The sequence below is a fragment of the Rhinolophus sinicus genome, chromosome 2 (assembly GCF_057876585.1).
Source record: "Rhinolophus sinicus isolate RSI-liver-muscle chromosome 2, RSI-T2T, whole genome shotgun sequence".
In the NCBI taxonomy this organism is placed as follows: Eukaryota; Metazoa; Chordata; class Mammalia; order Chiroptera; family Rhinolophidae; genus Rhinolophus; species Rhinolophus sinicus.
In genome coordinates, this window is record NC_142502.1 from 157,854,356 (window position 1) to 157,874,440 (window position 20,085).

Below are 20,085 nucleotides of genomic sequence, written 5' to 3' on the forward strand. Positions count from 1 at the left end.
GGATTCTCATTAAAACATAAATAACAAATGATAAAAGACCAAAAATAATGCACCATTTATGTGCAACCAACTGATGCAGAAAAACATGTTCATAGAAAATCAGAAAGCCATATTAAATGTTATTCTGATGACTGGTGAAATGTTTAATAACGTACTTTATAGTATGTTGATCTTGACTTAGTAATCTGATTAGCTGCCAGACCCACAAATGACAAACTTTTCTGAAAAGATGAAATGCCAACAAATAAGTCATTCCTTATGTGCTAACTACTAACAATTTCAGGATTTCTGGAAACCCCAGCTTTAAATGAACCCGTTTAGGTAACACACACTAACAATCAGATACTCCCAATAAGTAGTTTATTAAACAGTTAACAGCTGGAGCCTTAGAACGTCAAGGCTTACTGTTACTATCTGTTATAGTAGCTAACTTGACAAGAAAATGTACTGCCACGGGAGGTAGTATAAAACCCCTCTGAGACGATGTTCAGGAGTATAAATCATTCTTTCTGTGATTGTTTTAGAATGAATGGTCCTATTACGAGACACAGAAATAGAAATAATGTACCACATCCCTGCCCCCAGACTGCGAATTAAAAGTAAATGCGTTCTGTAAAAACACCAATTAATTCATACTAATCTAGAATAAGGTCATTAGTGATGATTTCAAGTCTCCCACTGTCACACTCTGAATTCACGGTACACCAGCGGTATACACTCACCTTTCTTCACCTGATAAAGCATAGTTAAGGTCTCTTCAGTAGTTAGTGCTGTGACATGTAGATTATTAACAGTTGGTATCTGATTAGCCAAGGCAGTAAGTTCATGAAAGTGGGTTGCAAACATGCAAAAAGCACCGATCTTTGTTGCAATGTACTCTGATATAGCCCATGCTAACCCAAATCCATCATAGGTAGAGGTTCCTCTTCCCAATTCATCTATGATTATTAAAGAATCTTTGGTCGCAGACCTGAAACACATGGTTACATGAAAATTTCCCATGACACAGTATGTGGTAATGCAAAAATATATATATATAAGACAACACAATTGGAAAAATGTGCAACAAACCTAACAAATTCATTATCTTAACATATTTAAAAAATCACAACAAAGTCAATAAAGGGCACTAAAACTTCAGTAGAAAAATGGGCATGGACATGAAAAGTGATGGAAGAAGAAACAAAAGGTGAATACATTATTTTTAAATTACCAATCTCACTAGTAATAAAGAATTTCCAAATAAAGCAGCTATCATTCATTTCTTACCAATCAAATCAGTAAAATTAAAAAACAATAATACCACCTGAAGATGGAACAAGAGTACGATGACATGAACAGTGGGATACACAGCTGATTGTCATGAAAATTTGTGTGCCTGCCACAATGCGAGATATTAGCAGTCTTTCTTTTTCCTATCTTTAACCAAATGTAAGAGGGGGGAAATTATTTTTAATTAGAGAATTTGAAAGTTCTTCATGTACTTATTAGTCATTTATTTTTTTCTGTGAATTGCCACTGAATTTTAACTTGTTGACTAATTATTATACCAAACAAATAATAGATACATAATTTACTAAGGACACCAAGAATCAGAAGGCATGGCCTCCCTTCCTTCAAAGAAACTCGCAAAAAGTGAAATACAAGTAAGAGATTTCAGTAACCTCTAAAATAAAAACCTAGTAAATTAGAAGCATGTCAGAGTTCAATGAAGAAACACCCATGACCTTAGGCTCATGTGACAGAGAAAATCACTGGAGAAGTAGAATATTTCTGTCATTAGGACCTGTGCACATGGGAAAGGACTTGAGTTAAAGACAAGGAGGGACCATGCGAGTAGTGTGAACAGCGCAGGCAAAAGCATGGCGGTGGGGCAAGTTTACAAGGTGAACAACTACCAGAAATCTTAAGACAACTTTAAAAAATCAAAGAAGCATCCCACAACTATCACCAATCACCCTTTTAAGATCATACAAAGTACATGAAGTTCACAGGAAAACTATTAAACTACATAAAAGTTCTCATATGATTTATAGATGAATCTGCAAATGTACCTTCATAGGACAGGGACATTTATTTCCATTTTCAGGGGACTCAGAAATGCACTCACCTGAGAATAGAAGCAGTTTCTAACATTTCAGCCATGAAGGTGGAGACTCCTTTCAACTGACTGTCACCAGCCCCGACCCGGGCCAAGATACAGTCCACGATGGACACTTCTGCCGACTCACATGGCACAAAACACCCAATTTGGGCCATGAGAACTATCACCCCAGTTTGGCGAATATATGTTGATTTACCTCCCATATTGGGGCCTATGAAACAAATTATATCAAAAAAGCAAGATTATTCATTTATTTCTGCTACTAATAAATTAACTTTGAGTCCTAAATTACACATTGGTGACTAATCACCTAGGTCACGTGATATGGCACACAAGCAGAACGATAAGCTGCCCAAAGACACGGACAAAGTCACCGCCCACACTACTCCCTGAAGTAACACTACTTTCTCTTTGACAAACCTACACTGCTCCCTTCATGGAAAAAGACCCATAAAAAATACACCATAACTGTAATTTGACCACGACCTAGAAAGCCCAATAGACATTTTCCCATAGCTCACAGAACTGCTTGCAGCATCATCTTAAAGGCTTAATTGACTAATTAAACTAAACACTGTAACTCATTAATAAATGAGCTTTTAGTGAACGGATGAGTATGGTCAAGTCCATCAAATCAGTTAAACTCCACACTACAGCCCTAAGACATGACCCTACTTTTGGACAATGTACAATTTACATGTCTGGATTAGATATATGAGCAACTTGAAAATCCATTTGGAGAAATAGAACGCAATCACTGACGATTTCCCCAATACACTTGCCCAAAGAGTCTTAATTCCCTCCCCTTTGTTTTTAAGAATCTAGTTAAGATCTCTTAAAACACATTAGTAGTTTGAGACACATTACACTCATCTATAAGCAGGTTACTTTTTTTGAGTTTCACACAAATCTAGTGCCACGTCTTTAAAAGAACTGCTACCCTAAGCTGAGGTCATTCCAGCAGCCAATTCTGCTTGGCCTTCAATGACCTCACTATTGAAAGGTCTGACTCAAAGGTAAGATTTGAGGGTGAAAGAGTATTCATTTTCAAATGCACTGAACCCCTGGAACAGAAGTTTCATATAAATACAATATCCTCTTATAAGCTTTCCCTCGTCTTCCAAATTTTCCCTCTAACCCAAATGTGAATACATTACTCACTAGTATGAATAACATGTTCTTTTTCTAATGTCAAGGACTATGATTTTCTTCATCAACTTTAAACATACTTCTCCAACATTTAAAAAAAAAAAGGAAACATTATCCAAAAAAAGCCCATAAACTAGGTTTTTTACCAGTGATGATGTGGAACATCTGTTTATCTTTTTCAAAGTGAACGTCATTAGGAATAAATGCAACTTCATCTTGAACTTCAACACAAGCATGTCTGGATGCTTTTAATTTAATTCTTCCTTGTCCTTTCTCCAAAATGACCGGCCGCACATACGGGACAGGTGCTCCATTTGACACATGAGCAAAGCTGACAACAGCATCTAGCTGAGCTAGCACATCATTGAGCGTCTGCATTGGTTCTACGTAGCCTATATAAAACAGAAAATGTGCACAGAAATGTTGAATAAAAGAATACATACAGGCAGCTATAAGAATAAATTTAACTTACCCATTGGGAATTCAAACTCTATCTCCTAATTTATATAATTTTAAAAAATTAATAGACATTTGCCATAACTAAACTTGAAAGTAACACCTAAAACTCACATGAGGTTAAAATGTGTTGCTAAATCTTCCCCCAGTATAAACAGATTTCAAAAATACAAAGAGTTATACCCCTCCCTTACCAAAACCATTAAAATATAAAAGCACACACTGCCCATAAAGAAATGAGGTAGAGATTAAAAAAAAAAAAAAACCTAACAAGGAAGCTTTCATAATATGTTGGTAAGGTGAGAAAAGCAGGGTGCAGTAATATCTGAGGCATTCCTGCAACTCTAAGACACACCTTTTACTAATTTTTAAGAGTCTGAAACCAGGAAGGCATTTCACAATGAACGTAAAAAACATACAAACACCAAGTAATAGATATAATGTGACCTTCAGGTCTATACATGTAAAACCTGACTGTCAGACTTTTACTTCAGCCTTTTTCCCCCATTGATATCACATGCAATTGAATTTTAGCATAAATTTAGATCCACAACTGTCACTTAAAATACTTCCAACAGCATTCTACTCTGCTAGAGCACTAAAACTAAAAGTTAATTAATCGAGGGGTATCGTTGCCCCTTAGAATAGTAACAGTCAATATGTTTCTTGGCTTCCCTCAAATACTCATTTGATAAAATATGATTTGCCTCTTAGGAACTTGTAAATAAAACTCTGCTTCTATTTAACAGTTCTTGTTTGATACTGGACACCAGTATGACACTTATAAGCTTAAGGGACTTTTCATTAGAAACAAAAGCAGATCAGAGAACATGTCTTATGGTTATGGGTAAACAAAATTGAGAACCAGATGTGATCTAAGATTTTTACGGTAGTAATGTCTGGATTGAAACTCTAAGCATTTCTCTAAAACTATTTTTATTCCATAGAGAAAAAATCTTAACATATAAAATGAAAAACAAAACAAAACAAAAAACCCTAAAGGCTAGTATGTACATTAAAAAGTCACTGACACACGCTGGGCAAAGCATGTTTAGGCAATAAAACTGTCAAAATTTCAGAATAGATTCTAAAATTTTAATAGGTTGGAGGGGTTTAACAGACCCACATTTATGTAGAACTGTCACATAGACATCAATGTGCCAAAAGCTTCAAGGGACATTCAAGAGAATAGTGTTCAATTTTAGAAAAGTAAAATTTGAGTAGTCAAATGATAGTAATTTTGACTCATCATTAATTCCCTTGCTCCTTATAAGTGATAAAACGTTTTGAAAATAAAAATTAACTATAACTGGACAAATACAAATAATTGTGTTTCACCACTTTAAAAAAAAAAAAAAGGAAATACAGTTCACGCTACCCTATCATGTAGCAAATAGGACCCTGTGAGAATTACGTACACATTAGTCATTTCTAATTACTTTAAAACTTACAAAACTTCTAACAAATCAATAAGCATAGGTTTATAATCGCTGTTAACAGCACCTCTTCTGGTTTAAGAGCAAGATAGAAAACTATAAAAATGACCCATTACATTTTTAAATATAGTTGTAAATGTGTGTACTAAACCAAGATTTCATTTAAATTCAAGGTGACTCCAAACACAAAACCTTCAATTTAAATGTTTAAATCTAGCGGCTTTAACCTACTAGGTGCTTAATGAATATTAATTAGTTTTTGAGAAAGATTCAGTTTGGAGATATAGTGTTTACAGGGTTCTTAAAAATGCAGTCTAGGCTAAGGAACATGATTCAACAAGGAGATTATAATGCTACAGTTATCTGATACCACCAAGCAAACATGTAACCTTTACAAATCTCATTCATCTCATAACCAATATAAGTTCTATGTCTCATGAGTAATTTCTATTTGCTTTTTGGTGGTATTTGTTTCCATAACCCAGAGCATGAGCCCGCAGATAATCTGCTGCTGCCTGGTGTTTCTTGCCCTTGTTACACCTACAATAAGTTTTGTGCTTTTCTCTACACTTGTTTTTCAGGGTATTCTCATTCCTTAGGCTGCACTAGCTTCTCTTTCTATGTACCAGAGTAATTTCCAATTACTTTTCCCACCACAATATAGCAGGCATTATTTGGTAGGTAACCTAACATAACAAACAGTCACAGTGTGTAAAAGCTTTTTAAAAGAACCACTCTTCAAGCATCCTGATGTTTTTCTATTATCGAAAATCAGGTCACATTTAGAATATTTAATATATTGACTCCATTAAATTTACCTGAAGAAATATTGACAATTTCTTTAACAATAGCATCCTGCGCTTCCTCATACTCAGTTTTATTTTTGGTATACTCTTCATTGAGAGATGTCAATGTGCTGCAAATCAAGGTAATGATATTATTAAAAAGATTAAAACATCTACTAAAGGTAATGTGCACTACATAAATATATCTAGATCCTATAAAGCATCAAACCAATAATTAAAATGAAAATATCACTAGAAAATGAGCAACTCATTAGGGGCAAATGTGGCTGGAATTCAGTGTATCAATATTTATGCTATTCACAACAGTTCACTGGAATAATTCTTCCTGTAACAACAGTTATTCAGTTACATAAAATTATAATCTGTGATCTTTTCTAAAATGTTTAAATGGAGTAAGTCCTCATCCTGTTAGGATAGAGGCCATCCCCCTTTTAAAACACACACGTGCACGGGCGTGCATACACACACATAGATATACACATATACAAACACACACAGTTTCCCTCATTACTGTAATTATCTTTTGATACTGAAGGCTGTCAAAGTAAGGAGAATGTTTCGAAAACTATATCTTATTGAGGAATTTAAAGAGAAAATAAACAAGGTAGAAATAAAAAATGCTGCAGATGAGAATAAAGTGAAAAATACTCACTGGTATCAAAGGAAGGGGTTGAAATTAAAGACAAGTGAGGAGGCATAAAGAGAAAGAGGGGGAAGTACTTATCAGAAGAAGGGTATCGGTAAACCAAGGCAATAATTGTGAACTTGATGGAATTAGTTAATGACCTAAAACACATAGACAGCTTACAACTCAAGAACAGTACATGGGCAAGTGGCAGCACAAAAAGACTACTAGGAAACAGGTAAATGGAAAGAATTACAGGAAGAAAAAGCAAGAGGTAAAGACATTATAAAGTGAGACCACTATGTGAAAGAAAGGGAAGCAAGAGATAAAAGCAGAGGTGGACAGCAATCAGATTGTATAGGTCATTATAAACATTTTAGTTTTCTGGATGACAGATACTGGAAGATTTAAGAAGAAAAATTAAATGAGCAAAGTCAGATACAAAAGCATTCAATGGTTGGAAAAAAGATCAACAAAATGAATTTTTCACAACTTTTGGAATCACTGTAGTTATTCAGTTCAATCTCTTTTATATGTTATAACTAACAAACGGGTTACTTGAAGATGATTGTAACACCCACGAAGTTCTATCTTGTCTAAGCTAAAATATATACACATTTCTTCAATCAGGGATATAGTGTGATAGAAAAACAACAACTATTAAATTTGGCGAGAAGATCTAGGTTTGAGTATCTAGCGTTACTAGCTGTTTAACCCTGGGGAATTGGGAGTTTCAGCTTCTTCATCTAAGAAATTAGAAAAATATACCCCAAGCTATTATTTCAGAGAACTGTTATGAGGAACAAACTAAACTGACTGTTTTCATTACTGGGGTTTCTGAACACCTAATAATGTCTGCACATAATAGACACTCAAAATACTTGTTAAATAAACGGATAAAAGGGAATCGTATCTATATAAAAGCTACCTGTAAAATACTGGGAATATTCAGGAGAGGTGAAAAGCAAGGCTCGCCATAAGTTCTAGCATAGTACAGAAGAGAAAGGAAAAATGCTCTCCCTCTCCACTCCCAAAGCCACATATTTATTTTAAAATAATTCTCTTTCTTCACCTATGAATAACTTGCTTATGTTAGAGATTCCTAACATCAGCAAGGGAAAAGGTAGGAAAAAAAACTGGGAAGGTTTTTTTTCAACATGGAACATGATTTTTTTAAAAAGCTGTAGTCTAATGAGTGGCCTCATTAAGGCGGGGAGACATCTCCCTAAACTAATGTATACGGCCACTTAATACAGCAGAAGAATGTTTTTACTTGACAAATGATAACAAAGTTTTCTTAGGAAAAAAGTAAACGTGAAAATAACTAAAGCAGAGATATGAGCGGGAACTAACTCTAATGGATATGGAAACATAAAATAAATGTAATACAATCTATTTCATATTGACAAAAGAATGGTGAGACAGGTGAAAAACTAATCTTAAAAACATAGGGTCAAAGTGCCACTTCTCTCAATGAGGAAGAGAGGGATAGTTTTAACAAGTGGTGATGGGACACCTGACTAGCCTCCTGTAAGAAAACAAAGCTTCAATCGTACCTTATGTTTTATATCAATTAACATTAAATCAGGTAAAACTTCTTTATCATCGAACATTCACATCAGAGAATAATTTAGTTCTGTGGAACTACTGAAGGCGTAACAATATAATACAGGCTTACAAACCTATTGGTAAATTTAACACCATTCTTCTGTATATCTACTGTACTGAAGTTTTTATTGTTACGAAGGACTTTTTCTTCCTTACACGTTACGCGAAAGTAATATCCAAACTGTGAGTTGGAATCCAGTTTAATCTGTTTGCCAGAATCCAAGCCTTAATGATCAGGAAAAAAAAGAATAAGTTAGTCATGGATATCCACAGCCATTTTTCCATGTAAATGTTTAAAATAATTAAATCTAAAGGGTGAAAAACATAGTTTTATTACATGACAGCATACTGGAAATTATTAATATTATCTAACTAGGAAGGACACAAATCCTACTTCACTTCACTAAAAAATTACATGGATTAAGGGGTATCCATAAAATCCTTAAACTCCCTTATTAATGTTAGCTTCTGGTGTGGAAGTGCTTTCTGGGTAAACCCATCCACGGCTGCAGAGCACCAGCAGTGGGCAGCACAGGCTGTTCTAGATGCTCGGAGCATGAGGATGAAGAAGGCATGCATGGCCCCTGCCTTGAGAAATTCTGACGAGGGTTTTTAGTTAACCAAAGTATTTCTCTGAAAAACAGAGCAAATTAAAGTGAACAAATACACTTTCCAAACAAAAACTTGAGACTCTGACAATGAAACTCTAGAAAAACTAGGACATATATTTTCTGTTAAGTGTAGGAAACGTCACAAACAAGCAATGATTGATCAGCTAGACTTTATGCAACAAAGATTTTTGAGTTTTTGTAAGTCTGTCCTCCTCATAATCTTATTCATGAATGTGACCTTTAGACCACAAACCATAGTATCTACAAATTTATTTGATGAAATGTGACTCTCGAATGTTAGTAGAAGCAAACAACTATAGACAGACCTCATTGACAGGAGGGAAAGGACTGTAGAGAGCTACGATGTGAGGACAGTAAACTTCACTATTCTTCAAAAGCAAAATTCTTAAATCCAGGATCAAGTCCATATATGGACTCTCCATGGAAAACCGTGCGCATTTTTTTTAAATATGAAGACATGGGCATATTTCTGGTTAAAAGATCTATAACTTCCATCAGATTCTCCAAAAGTTTTACTGCTCTGAGGGATCTTCTAGTTCTAATGCTAAGATTCATTTATTCATTCAACACACATGTGAGAGATGCTCAGAACAAAGAGGTTTACAAACTCAGAAAACAGAACAAAACAGTATAAACAGTGTGAGACAAATTAGGGAATTAATAACCTGATATGGAAGGCAGACATTAAAAAAAACAAACCAACTTGATATTAATGAAGTGCTTTGGTACCCCAAAGCCAAATCAATTAACTTTACTAGTAGAATTAGACTTATAGAGGAGGTGACATTTAAAACAGGTCTTATTATAAAAAGGCAAGATGCAAGGACCTGTAGGGTGATTTGTTTGGCAGGAATGTGGAGTCATTTGGGGCTTGAAGGGAATAAGAGAACAGTCTGGAAGGGGAGGCAAGGATCTGAATGTAAAGTTCCCTATATGTGAACTCTAAGTGTTTGTAATTTTATTCTGTAGAAAAAGGGGTTGGCACTTTAAACAAGGAAGTGGTATAATCAGCTATCTTCTGGGAAAGTAATGCTGGCACCAGTATGGATACTATGCAGACAAAACAATTATTCAAACCTCCAACAGCCCATTCTTACCTAGATCTCTAGCTGTACTTATTAATGTTGATTGCATCTTCTTTTCTAAATCATCCATTATTTCTCTTAGTTCACTCAAATTAGGATCAAATGAAGGTTTTACAAGGAATTCATGATTTTCCACCTACAGACCAAAGAGTAGCTAAATTTTATAAACAATAGGTAAAGATGGAAGTCATGAAGCAAGCATTTTCTTTTACTGAATTTAAATTTCACTCAAATTTTACGTTAAATGATTCAATACCCATAATTTACTCAGTCACAACCATAAGGAGTTTCTATTTAATCAAGAGATGTAACGTTGTTTATTAGCTTAGAGTTCTAGATGTACAAAAAGTATTCATATGAAACAGACAGAGTGCTATTGATGCATTCACTAATAGTATTCATTATTTTTATTTACATTTTTCCCCCTAAACAATGTTCAAAACATTTTCCCTAAATATTATAAAACAATATTCAATGTTCAAAGCCTATTAACAGAATGTGTAGTTTTTGTCCAAACCAAAGGTCCAACTTAGGAATCTCAAAAAGTCAGTTCTAAACCAAACTATAGAATTTTATTTCTTCAAACTGAAAGTTCATCAAAATCTCGTAATTTAAAAACATACGCCTAATACTTTGTTTCCTTAAATTCTTACCAGTAATAACCAACAATAAATCAAAATGAAAAACCAATAAATCAAAATGAAAAACAGACCTCACTTACAATGGAAAAATATATACAAAACATTGAAAAACAAAGTCAATTATATAGAACTTTTATAAAGATAACTGCATATAGGAAGATTTAAAATAATTGATGTGAAGAGACAAACTATGAAAAGAGAAAACTAAATCAAATATTAAGATTTCTAACCACTGTCCAATAGGAATTGCTTTTTGAAAGAAAACAAAATGACTGAAGTTTAAACACAAAATTATGAAACATTTTTTTTAAATAAAGCCTATCCTTACAGATATTAAGAACTATTAAAAAGACGTAATTATATATAAAAGCATAATATAACAGTTTTCTAACACAAGGAGATTTTTAAAAATTCAGTAAGTGGAATTGATATAAATTCCCAATTATTATCCACTTAATCAGATCATACCTTCATACACCATGTGACCACAAGAATAAGGAGGTAAAATCAAATAACAGAAAGTTAGCAAAAAAGAAAATAAAACATTTATCAATAACTTTCTCAATTTAAACTAACAAAATCAAAGACAGATTTAATTATATATTAAAATTTAAGTTTTTGAATAAACCTAACTTTAAAAAAATGTTTTGCAAAGTATGAAAATATAAAGGTCAATTTTTTTAACAGCACTTGTTTGCACGTATAAGAAAAACAGAAAGATCATTAAATGGGCAAGTATAAAAACATACAACTCAGATGAGAAAATAGGTAGTAAGCAAACCCAAAGGAAAATGTTAGAAGTGCCATAATAATAAAAGACATGAATAGTTAAGCACCAAAGATATGAATAATTTAAGATATTATTCTACAGCTTTTTTTTTTTTTTTTAGAAAAAAAGAACCCACCAACAAATACTAATGAAGCTAAGTGAAATTGGTATACTCATTCATTTCTAGTGAGACTCTAAAAGTTGGTATAACCCTTGAAAAAGAAAAAAGCAATATACAACAAGACTCAGATATTTGTTATTCTCCTTGGCACAGCAATTCTCCTAGAAATCCAAACTAAGGAAATAATGCAACAGAAGCAAAACAACACAGGGATGAATAAAACCTCTGCAGATTTGTTATAGTAAAACCCAGAAATAATAAAATATCACAATATTTGCACAGTGGTGTATCAATAAAATATTAAAGTTATTTAAACAGACAACGAAGATGATCTAGAAACAAGGAGCAAGACTTATAAATCCAGGGGGAAAAAATAACACTACGATGGTGTACTGACATGACTACAGAACTTGCCTTTTCCAATGAACTTAAGAGAAAAAGTGCAGCACAGCCAAGTTCCTATCCTCATCCTCACCTTCCAGAAACCCAATGGTGAGTCCACAAAGGCCTAAAGATTCTCACTAATAATCCTAGATCTAGAGAGAAGCAAGTTGAGTGGGTATCCTTCCATTTTTCTCCCTTGGATGGGGGAATACTGTTTTGAAAGCACTGCTGGGGAGACCCAAGTGGAACAATGGAAAGTGAATGACTGGTCTCTAACTTACTAAAGTAAATATTCTAAGGGTCACATATCAAATTGAGTATCCTTCAGGATTACATCACTCCTCCCAAACAATTTGGGGTAATAAAATTAGGGTTTCCAGGCAGGAATTCCTGCCTATCCTCAGGAATTTTCGCTTTCCCGTCCCTGAACCCTGAGATATAAACTGTTTTCTGTTCTCCACGATGAATCATTCCCACAAAGTGACGGCTGGTACTACCAACCACCTGGGTTCAAGGAGCCAATTTTCCCAATTTCCCGACCAACTTTTCTTGGGATTCGGAACGGAAAAGCAAAAAAAAAAAAAATCCCGAGAACAGGCGGGAATTCCTGCCTGGAAACCCTAGCAATAAATAGGAAAAATGTCTAAGAGATACACTGCTAGTACATTTATTTCCCATTGTGGGTATCACTGGGTTCAAGGAGCCGGTTTTCCTGATTTCCCAACCAACTTTTCTTGGGATTCAGAAATGGGAAAGTGAAAAATATTCCTGAGAACGGGCAGGAATTCCTTCCTGGAAACCCTAAACAAAATATACCATCCAACGCACCCATTGCATTAGACTACACAAAGAAGCTAGAACAAAATAAACCCAGGCTTGAAACTCTGAAATGGGAAAATGAAACCAAGAAGCAAAAAGAATGAGGAAGGGAAGTTAGGTCCTAACAATAGCATTAAAATACAAATAAATACAACATTGCAAAGAAAAAAATAGATACTATTGAATCATATTACCTGTACTAACATAATAGAAAGGCTTGATATAACCTAAGAGAATTCACATGAAAGCTAGAGATTAAAGTAATTGGAGAGGAGAAAATATGAAGGATACTATATATCTTTAAAAAAAGCTCCACTACCCTAGAAATACTCAATAAAATATAAGCTTCCCCCCCAAAAAAAAAATGTATAGATTAAGAGAAAACCAGAGGTATGAGCTCCTGCAAAGTGGAGACTCCTCAGCATAAAGTCAGGCGGGGGGGGGGGGGGGGGGGGACATTTAAAAAACCCACCTTTTGACAAACAGCAACCATAGGGAAACCTGCATCTGTCAGCCTGGGCCCCTGGGAAAGGGAAGGCAGAGTCTACTCCCTGACAATGTGTGACTAAAGGCCTGCCTTCACTGGGATTTGTATTTCAAACATCTACTATTGGTGTTGGCAGTGAAAAAGACTGCTGGTTGTTGCCATTTCTATTATCTCCTCCTCCTACAGTGATGGAACTGACAAACTTTCACAGGACACATAACTACTACTAAGAACAAAGAATACATTTTACAGCTTCTCTTGCAGCTAGGTGTGAGCATGATGAAATTCTGGCCAATAGAATGTGAGCAGAAATTTGTGCCATTTCCAGACTGTGTCGTCCTCTTTTCCCTTTGTCCTCTCCATTGGCTGGAATGAAGGTAATACCTGTGCATAACTGTTCATAAGAGCACCATTCATAATAACCAAAAGATAGAAACAACCTAAATACCCATCAACAAGTGAATAACCCATGGTATATCCAGACAATGTAATTGTATGACAAGTACTTTACAACCAAAATTTTAAACTTTTAAATACCTCATAAAGGAGAAAAGTGGGTGGAGAAATTAGTGGGGGAAAGGATGTGAGTAGGAAGAAAGAAGGGGGAAGAAAGGAACAAACGTTTTGTAAAAGCTCAGGGGCCAGACAGAGGAAAAGGGGGACAGTGAAAGTGGAGAAAGACAAAGAGGGGAAAAGATTAAAGGAGTGAACAACAAGTATGAGGAATTCTTCAGGCATCCAGGCAGAAAAAGTAAATCACCTCGAATGTGGGGTGGGTAGGGGTGGTGGCAAATCAAAGTGGTAACAGACATTTTATTAATACTGAACGTCGGAGGATTGTAGTGCATCACCCTCAACGTTTGGGAAAGCTGTAAATAAAATACTCAAGATTTGTTCGAAAATAAAGCTAAAAGCCATATATCAAGCATGAAATAATTCAAGGACTATAATATCCACCAACCTTTCTTTAAAAAAACAAAACCAAACAAACCCCAAAATACCTGAAAAACAAATCCAGCCAAATAAAAGTGAAAATCAAAAATTTTAACCCCAGGAATGGTAAAAAGGACTGATGGTGAGCACTGAATCCATTTATATATAAACATAAACATTAAACAACACTAGAAATTGCAATTATAGCTACAGGCATATTGTGCATGTTTTAGACCTGAACGATGTAAAAATATAACCATTAAAAATGAAGAAGTATGAGGAGAGGTAGAAGCACATAAAAGGGTGGTTAGTGCTCAATTTTCATAATACTGCCCAAAATTGAAACATGTCATTCAAAGAAATCTCCAATCTCTTCACATTTTTTTCTAATTTAGTTCCTTTAAGAAACTAAACCTATCTTTTAGATTATTTTCCCTCTCTGTGAAAATCATTCATTTGAAGTTCAATAATTCCATAATATTTTTTGTTACACTGAAAAACATTAAGTTGAATCTTTTCAAAATTAAAACTACAGTATAACCTCCTATGCATCTGTCTGTATATAACCATAAAAACACCATTAGCTGTCTCTCAATAGGGGCGTTACTGGCACTCTGACTGGAACAATGCTTTGTTATAAGGGAATAAAACGCAAACCTTCAACCCCAGTCCTCAGAACCTTAAACACTGCCCCTACTTGAGAACAGGCTAAATGTTTCTACAACTTTAAACTTTCATCTCTTACCTTTCTGCGTTGTTTGAATGCTTTATATAAATACCAGTTTTACAACAGTGTTTTGTTTTGTTTTCTAAAGGGTAACTATAAACAAAAATATTGACATGTTTTGAGAATTCTAGATGGAAAAATATGAATACTTCTTTTTAAATTTCTTTTTTGTTTCCAAGAACATTTTAAAGCATTTATTATACATTATCTTTAAAACTTACATATACTCATACAATAATGATACAGTTTTATCAGGATCATGCAATTTTAAAAAATTATTTTAAATTTTTTCTGTCCGAGCAGTTAGTAAAAATTTATCTAAAGTTACTACTTTTCCAATAATAAATTAAATATCAGTAAGTGTATGTGAAAACTAATATTAAAATATATAGGAAGTTTTAAAAATGTATTAGGTTGGTGCAAAAGTAATTCTGGTTTGAAAGGTTAAAAATCGCAAAAACTGCAGTTTAAAAGGTTAAAAATAACTGCAAAAACTGCAATTACTTTTGCACCAACCTAATAATACATTTCACTGAATCACCCAATCTAACTGAAATTATTCACCTTTTAGTGAAAAATCATTATTTTTGAACCATGTCGTGGGGTGGTTTTTATCTACATTTACTTCAAAAATGGAAAATCTTTCTATAAGATTTATGGAAAGCAGCCACAAAAATACCTGAAGTGTTATATATAAAGCTAAGCCTAAAAAGAGAAAAAATTAACCCAACCACTTGTGTAATGACTGCTCCCTTCATCACGCAAACTCTAAGTGCACAGCTGGAAAACATGAGCAAAGCTTTCAGAAATCATACATGAAACAATTGCTATCCTCTTGAGATTTTCTCAAAGTGGCTCTGAGTCACGTAATTTTAAATGCCGAAATTCATTACAAATATCTACAACAGTGAAAGACTGAATTCACCTTATAACCTAAGACAAGTTTAAAGGTTTATAATTGAGAATAAAGATATTTTTTATTAGGTCAACTCTCTCGAGACTCTAGAACAGGTTTCAGCTAGGAATCTGACTTATTTAAAAGACAGTATCATACTACAGAGCATGAAAGCCTATCGTTACAGGACGTTATAGTTAGTTACGCCCCGGTGATCTATGCAACAGTTGTTCCCCTGCTTCCCCCTTTCGCGTATCTCCAACTAGAAGGACAACACAGCCTGAGTTATCTTAGGCCAACGATCACTAATCTCTATTTCTGGGGCCATAATCAGTGTTTAAATGGTCCCCCATCAAGGCAAACTGCAGGACTCTTACTTGGAATGTTGTACATACTGTTACGATACTAGGGCCAAATGAAGAACCAGACTTAGGTTGAAATTACAATCACAAAAGATAGAACAGATCAAGAAATTAGCTCCTTTGGATGGCATCACTGAGCTGCAGGATCAAGCAACTGTAAAACAAAGCCTGCCCTATCTCTAGACTTTTAATTTCATGCCCACAGTGTACTGAGTTTTAGATTACCTGCAAAATTAGAGTCCTAGCTGGTATTAAGTTTAACCTCACTCTACTCAGGAAAAAAAAACGGAAACCCACAACGCTCATCTTAATGGCATAGTACTTAACGTTGAAGGGCCCACAATACGCCACTGGAGAATAAAAATTATTTTGAAACAAAAGCATTTGAGAATGGACTATTTCTGAGCTCTCTTACCTGCCTATAAGCAGAGCCTCTCAAAAGAACTCAATTGTCATAAATCTCTTCCTAGGGCGTTTTATAACCAGGAAAGTGGAAGCTGTATGTCCCATTTAGTCTCCAAAGGGCTCATGTATCTTTCCTACAAATTATTTGTTTTCCCATGTGTATCCTTTCTCCCCACCCCTTTCCCCCATTTAGACAGTATGAAGTCCTAAACTCTAAAAGCTTCTTTGAGTCACATTCTTCTGTGAACTCAAAAATCTGTCTGTTCTCCTATTAATCTGTGTGGGATTTTTTTGTTGTTGTTTTTGGGTTTTTTTGGTCAGTTTAATTCGTAGGCCCTCAAACACTGAACCCAAGAGAGCAGAAGGAAAATTTTTCCTCCCCTATAATGTTAACTGCTTAATGTTCTCCTTTCAGATTAAGAAACTGGGGTTTGTCACATCTAAAGTGACAGCAATAAAATTAGGACAAATTACCTCTTCTTTTCCAGTCTATATTCATCTAATTGCACTGCTTACCTTCCCAAAATCCAGACACACTCTAATCCCACAGCATCAAGAATTAAGACTGACTACTACTATTTTATAATCAGAGTAAACAGGTATGTGTCAAGTATTTTAGGTCAAAGTAAAAACCCTTAACCCACAATACGGTAAGTTAGTATAACGGAATTGGGAGAAGCACACCAGGTTGTTAATTTAACTTTGTTCATCTGAAAAAGGGAAAGAAATATTAAGATGATTACCTTTGCCTCTCTATACTTGTTTGTATCATTTGTTCTAATACCATGCGTTATGTTTGTAAGTAGACAAGCATCAAATAAAGAAGAACACTTAAAACTTATATTCTGGCATTTTAAATATCATTTTGAAAAACTACCTACAAGCATACTAAATGAAAACTACAAACGGGAGCCCATTAAATCACTAACGGTACATCATCGCTTGTGAGGGGAAGTTTAGCTTATTTGCTGTCAAGCAGGTACAGATGCCAAAGGACGGATCTATGCAGTCAAAATACTACATAACAAGGCGGGAGGGAGAGAGGGAGGGAAAAAGAAGGAAATGAAAAGGCATAATATAAAGTAAGAGTATCCAAGGTTTTATTATATTGCTGTCTTTTTTTAAATTATCATAGTAGTGGCTAATATCCTGTGCGTAACAAAAACAAACTGTTCATTGCAGGAAGATGGCTTTAACTGTCCAAAAGGCAGGGCATCCTTTGGGCCGGCTGTGAATGAGGATCTGTACCCTGATAGAGGGGCCACACATTTTAAGAAACTCTTAACCATTTTCAACCATCCAAAATAATTTTTGGCTAGATATTACCCAGTGATTGCCCAAGAGTGTAGCATTTCAGCTAGGCTACAAACTGTTGGGAAGAAAATCAAACACGCATTGTCGAATGCACTAATGTATTAAGCAAGTAGTATTCAAAGTGTGGTCCCCAGACAAGCAGCACCATTTGGGTACATGTTAGAAATACAAGTTTAGTTTGCTTAGTTTGATACATGCTTAGTTTGAGACCCCCAGTATTAGGGCAAGGAGATAGCAAACTAGAAGAATAAAGGTGGCCACGTGGGCAAAACCAACTGCAGCATTTCAGCAGGACTTTGCCTGGCTTCTGGGTTCCTTTATGTGTGTACAGCTGCAGAGACATTGAAAAGCTCAATTCTTGCCATCCCACCTCCTTATTTTAGTCTGAGTTTTTGTTAACCACAGAGAACTACACCTTTACATGCTTTCATTTAAAGAAATGTTTACAAATATCCAACTCTGCCCACAGAAAAGGCCACATCCTCAGCTGCAGGGAGGTGGTGATGGTTTTAGCCTCCAGATGTCTCTGAAACAGTTTTTTTGGCCTCCCACTGATAAAAGTTGTGCACCTAAAATCATTCCACTAATAGCAACATTACAGAGGAAAACAATAGCTAAAATGAATGTTTTCCTACACAAGTGGTGAACAAATCGTTTTTTGGTTGCTTACCCTACAGGTAAATGGAAGATTGCCTTATCACTGACAAAATATCACCAGAAAAGTGAAGCATTTATACCTATACATACACACACTCAAGCACTTCTAAAATCCAAACAGCAGAGTAAATGGGGTTTAACTTCTTTAAGCCTCAATTAATAATCCAGAAAAACCAAAACAAATCAACTCACATAGGACAAATGTTAACTCAGATTCAGTCATTAAGAAGAATGAAGAAAAAAAACACCTAACAATTAGCAAGCCAAACTGTTACCTTTGTTTGAATAATGTGAGTAGTATTTCCTGCATGATCATTTTTTAGCAGGAAATTTAGTGTGGGAAATTTTCAAAATATTTTTAAAGTCACGTAATTTAACAATAGGACTACATTCAATGGCCCCCTATTAAATTTGTTCTATAAACAAACTTTTAGCAGACACAAAACAGAACTTTTACTATTTCATAAATTTTGCCTTTAAATTCATTTTCAATAAGGGTATTTTCAACTATTTCAGAAACTATTCCCACTTTATATTTACATATAAATCACTGTTTAAAATTGTTAAAGATCTGAGGATATAAATAACTTAAACCCCAAGTGTTCTTCTCAACTAACGAGAAATTTGGAACAAAAAGGTATTTAGAGTCATGGCTAACTTTTTAGTTACATCAACAAGCATTTAGGAGACGCACACATACTCTACCCTCCTCACCCAAAGAGCTTCCCTGTGTGGAAAGTAAACAAAGGAGAAGTTATCCTCGTATTCCGTCTTTACCTCTATCCTCTTTCCTTTTCCAGTAACTATAATTTTCCTTCTCTCTTAGAATTCAACAAAACTCAGCTTGCATATGTGAAATCTTTTATTTATGAGGTGTCCTTTCACCAGGCCAGTTATGCCCAATATTCATTTTCTCTTTTAATCTTTCTTAATTTTTATCCACTGCAATGATGTAAAAAACAAAAACCTCTTCCCATCTATCCCTTAACCTTACATCTGCTATCTGAAAGGTGCCTCACAAAAGGGCCAAAATTACATACTAAAAAGAGAAATGAAAAGTTTTCTGATATGCCTCTGCTTTTCAAAAATATTCTGCTGCTTGAATTAAAGAGTATATTACATACCTGATCCATATCTAAAGTTGTCTCTATCATTTCCTGAAACTTGGAGAAATCAGAGCGAAGATCAATAAGAGGAGTCACAAAAACTGCCAACAACAATGTCTGATGTTTTCCTAAAAGAAATCAAAAAATATATAAAGGTCCCATTTTTAAAAATATAAGACTACAGATCATAAAAATCTGCCTGAGATAATGAGTATCATTTAATCCAAAAGCACAGATAGCACAGTAGGTCTCCAAAGTTACTATTTACCCAGGTATTTTAATTCAAATGTGTTCAGTACTTGTTTTACAGAAAGGGAGCCGATCTGTCCCAAAGCTTCCTACCACAGTAATAAAGCACTGCCTCTCCCATCTGTCTGTAATCTCCCTCGGAAGGAGTACTAGAGATGAGAGGTGACATTAACTGTAACTAAATAAACTGCATTTCTTTGTAGTTTTAGTAACTCTTTTAGTAACTCAAGTCATTAAAATAAAATACCTTTAACTTACTTATATCCCTAATTTCCATTAACAATACTACAGTGTTCCAATAACAGATTAAATCAA

The 20,085-nt window shown here is 34.7% G+C and overlaps 1 protein-coding gene across 1 annotated transcript in view; it reads right to left on the bottom strand.

The window, feature by feature from the left end:
- The window catches only part of MSH2 (mutS homolog 2), a 61,502-nt gene that overhangs the window by 4,100 nt on the left and 37,317 nt on the right, over positions 1-20,085 (bottom strand). The window contains exons 8-14 of the mRNA XM_019748649.3: positions 19,540-19,649; positions 9,914-10,037; positions 8,259-8,409; positions 5,964-6,061; positions 3,400-3,645; positions 2,111-2,315; positions 723-970 (exon numbers count right to left, since the gene is read on the bottom strand). Of these exons, the coding sequence (XP_019604208.1) occupies positions 723-970; positions 2,111-2,315; positions 3,400-3,645; positions 5,964-6,061; positions 8,259-8,409; positions 9,914-10,037; positions 19,540-19,649 (1,182 nt within the window). The remainder of the gene's footprint in view (positions 1-722; positions 971-2,110; positions 2,316-3,399; positions 3,646-5,963; positions 6,062-8,258; positions 8,410-9,913; positions 10,038-19,539; positions 19,650-20,085) is intronic.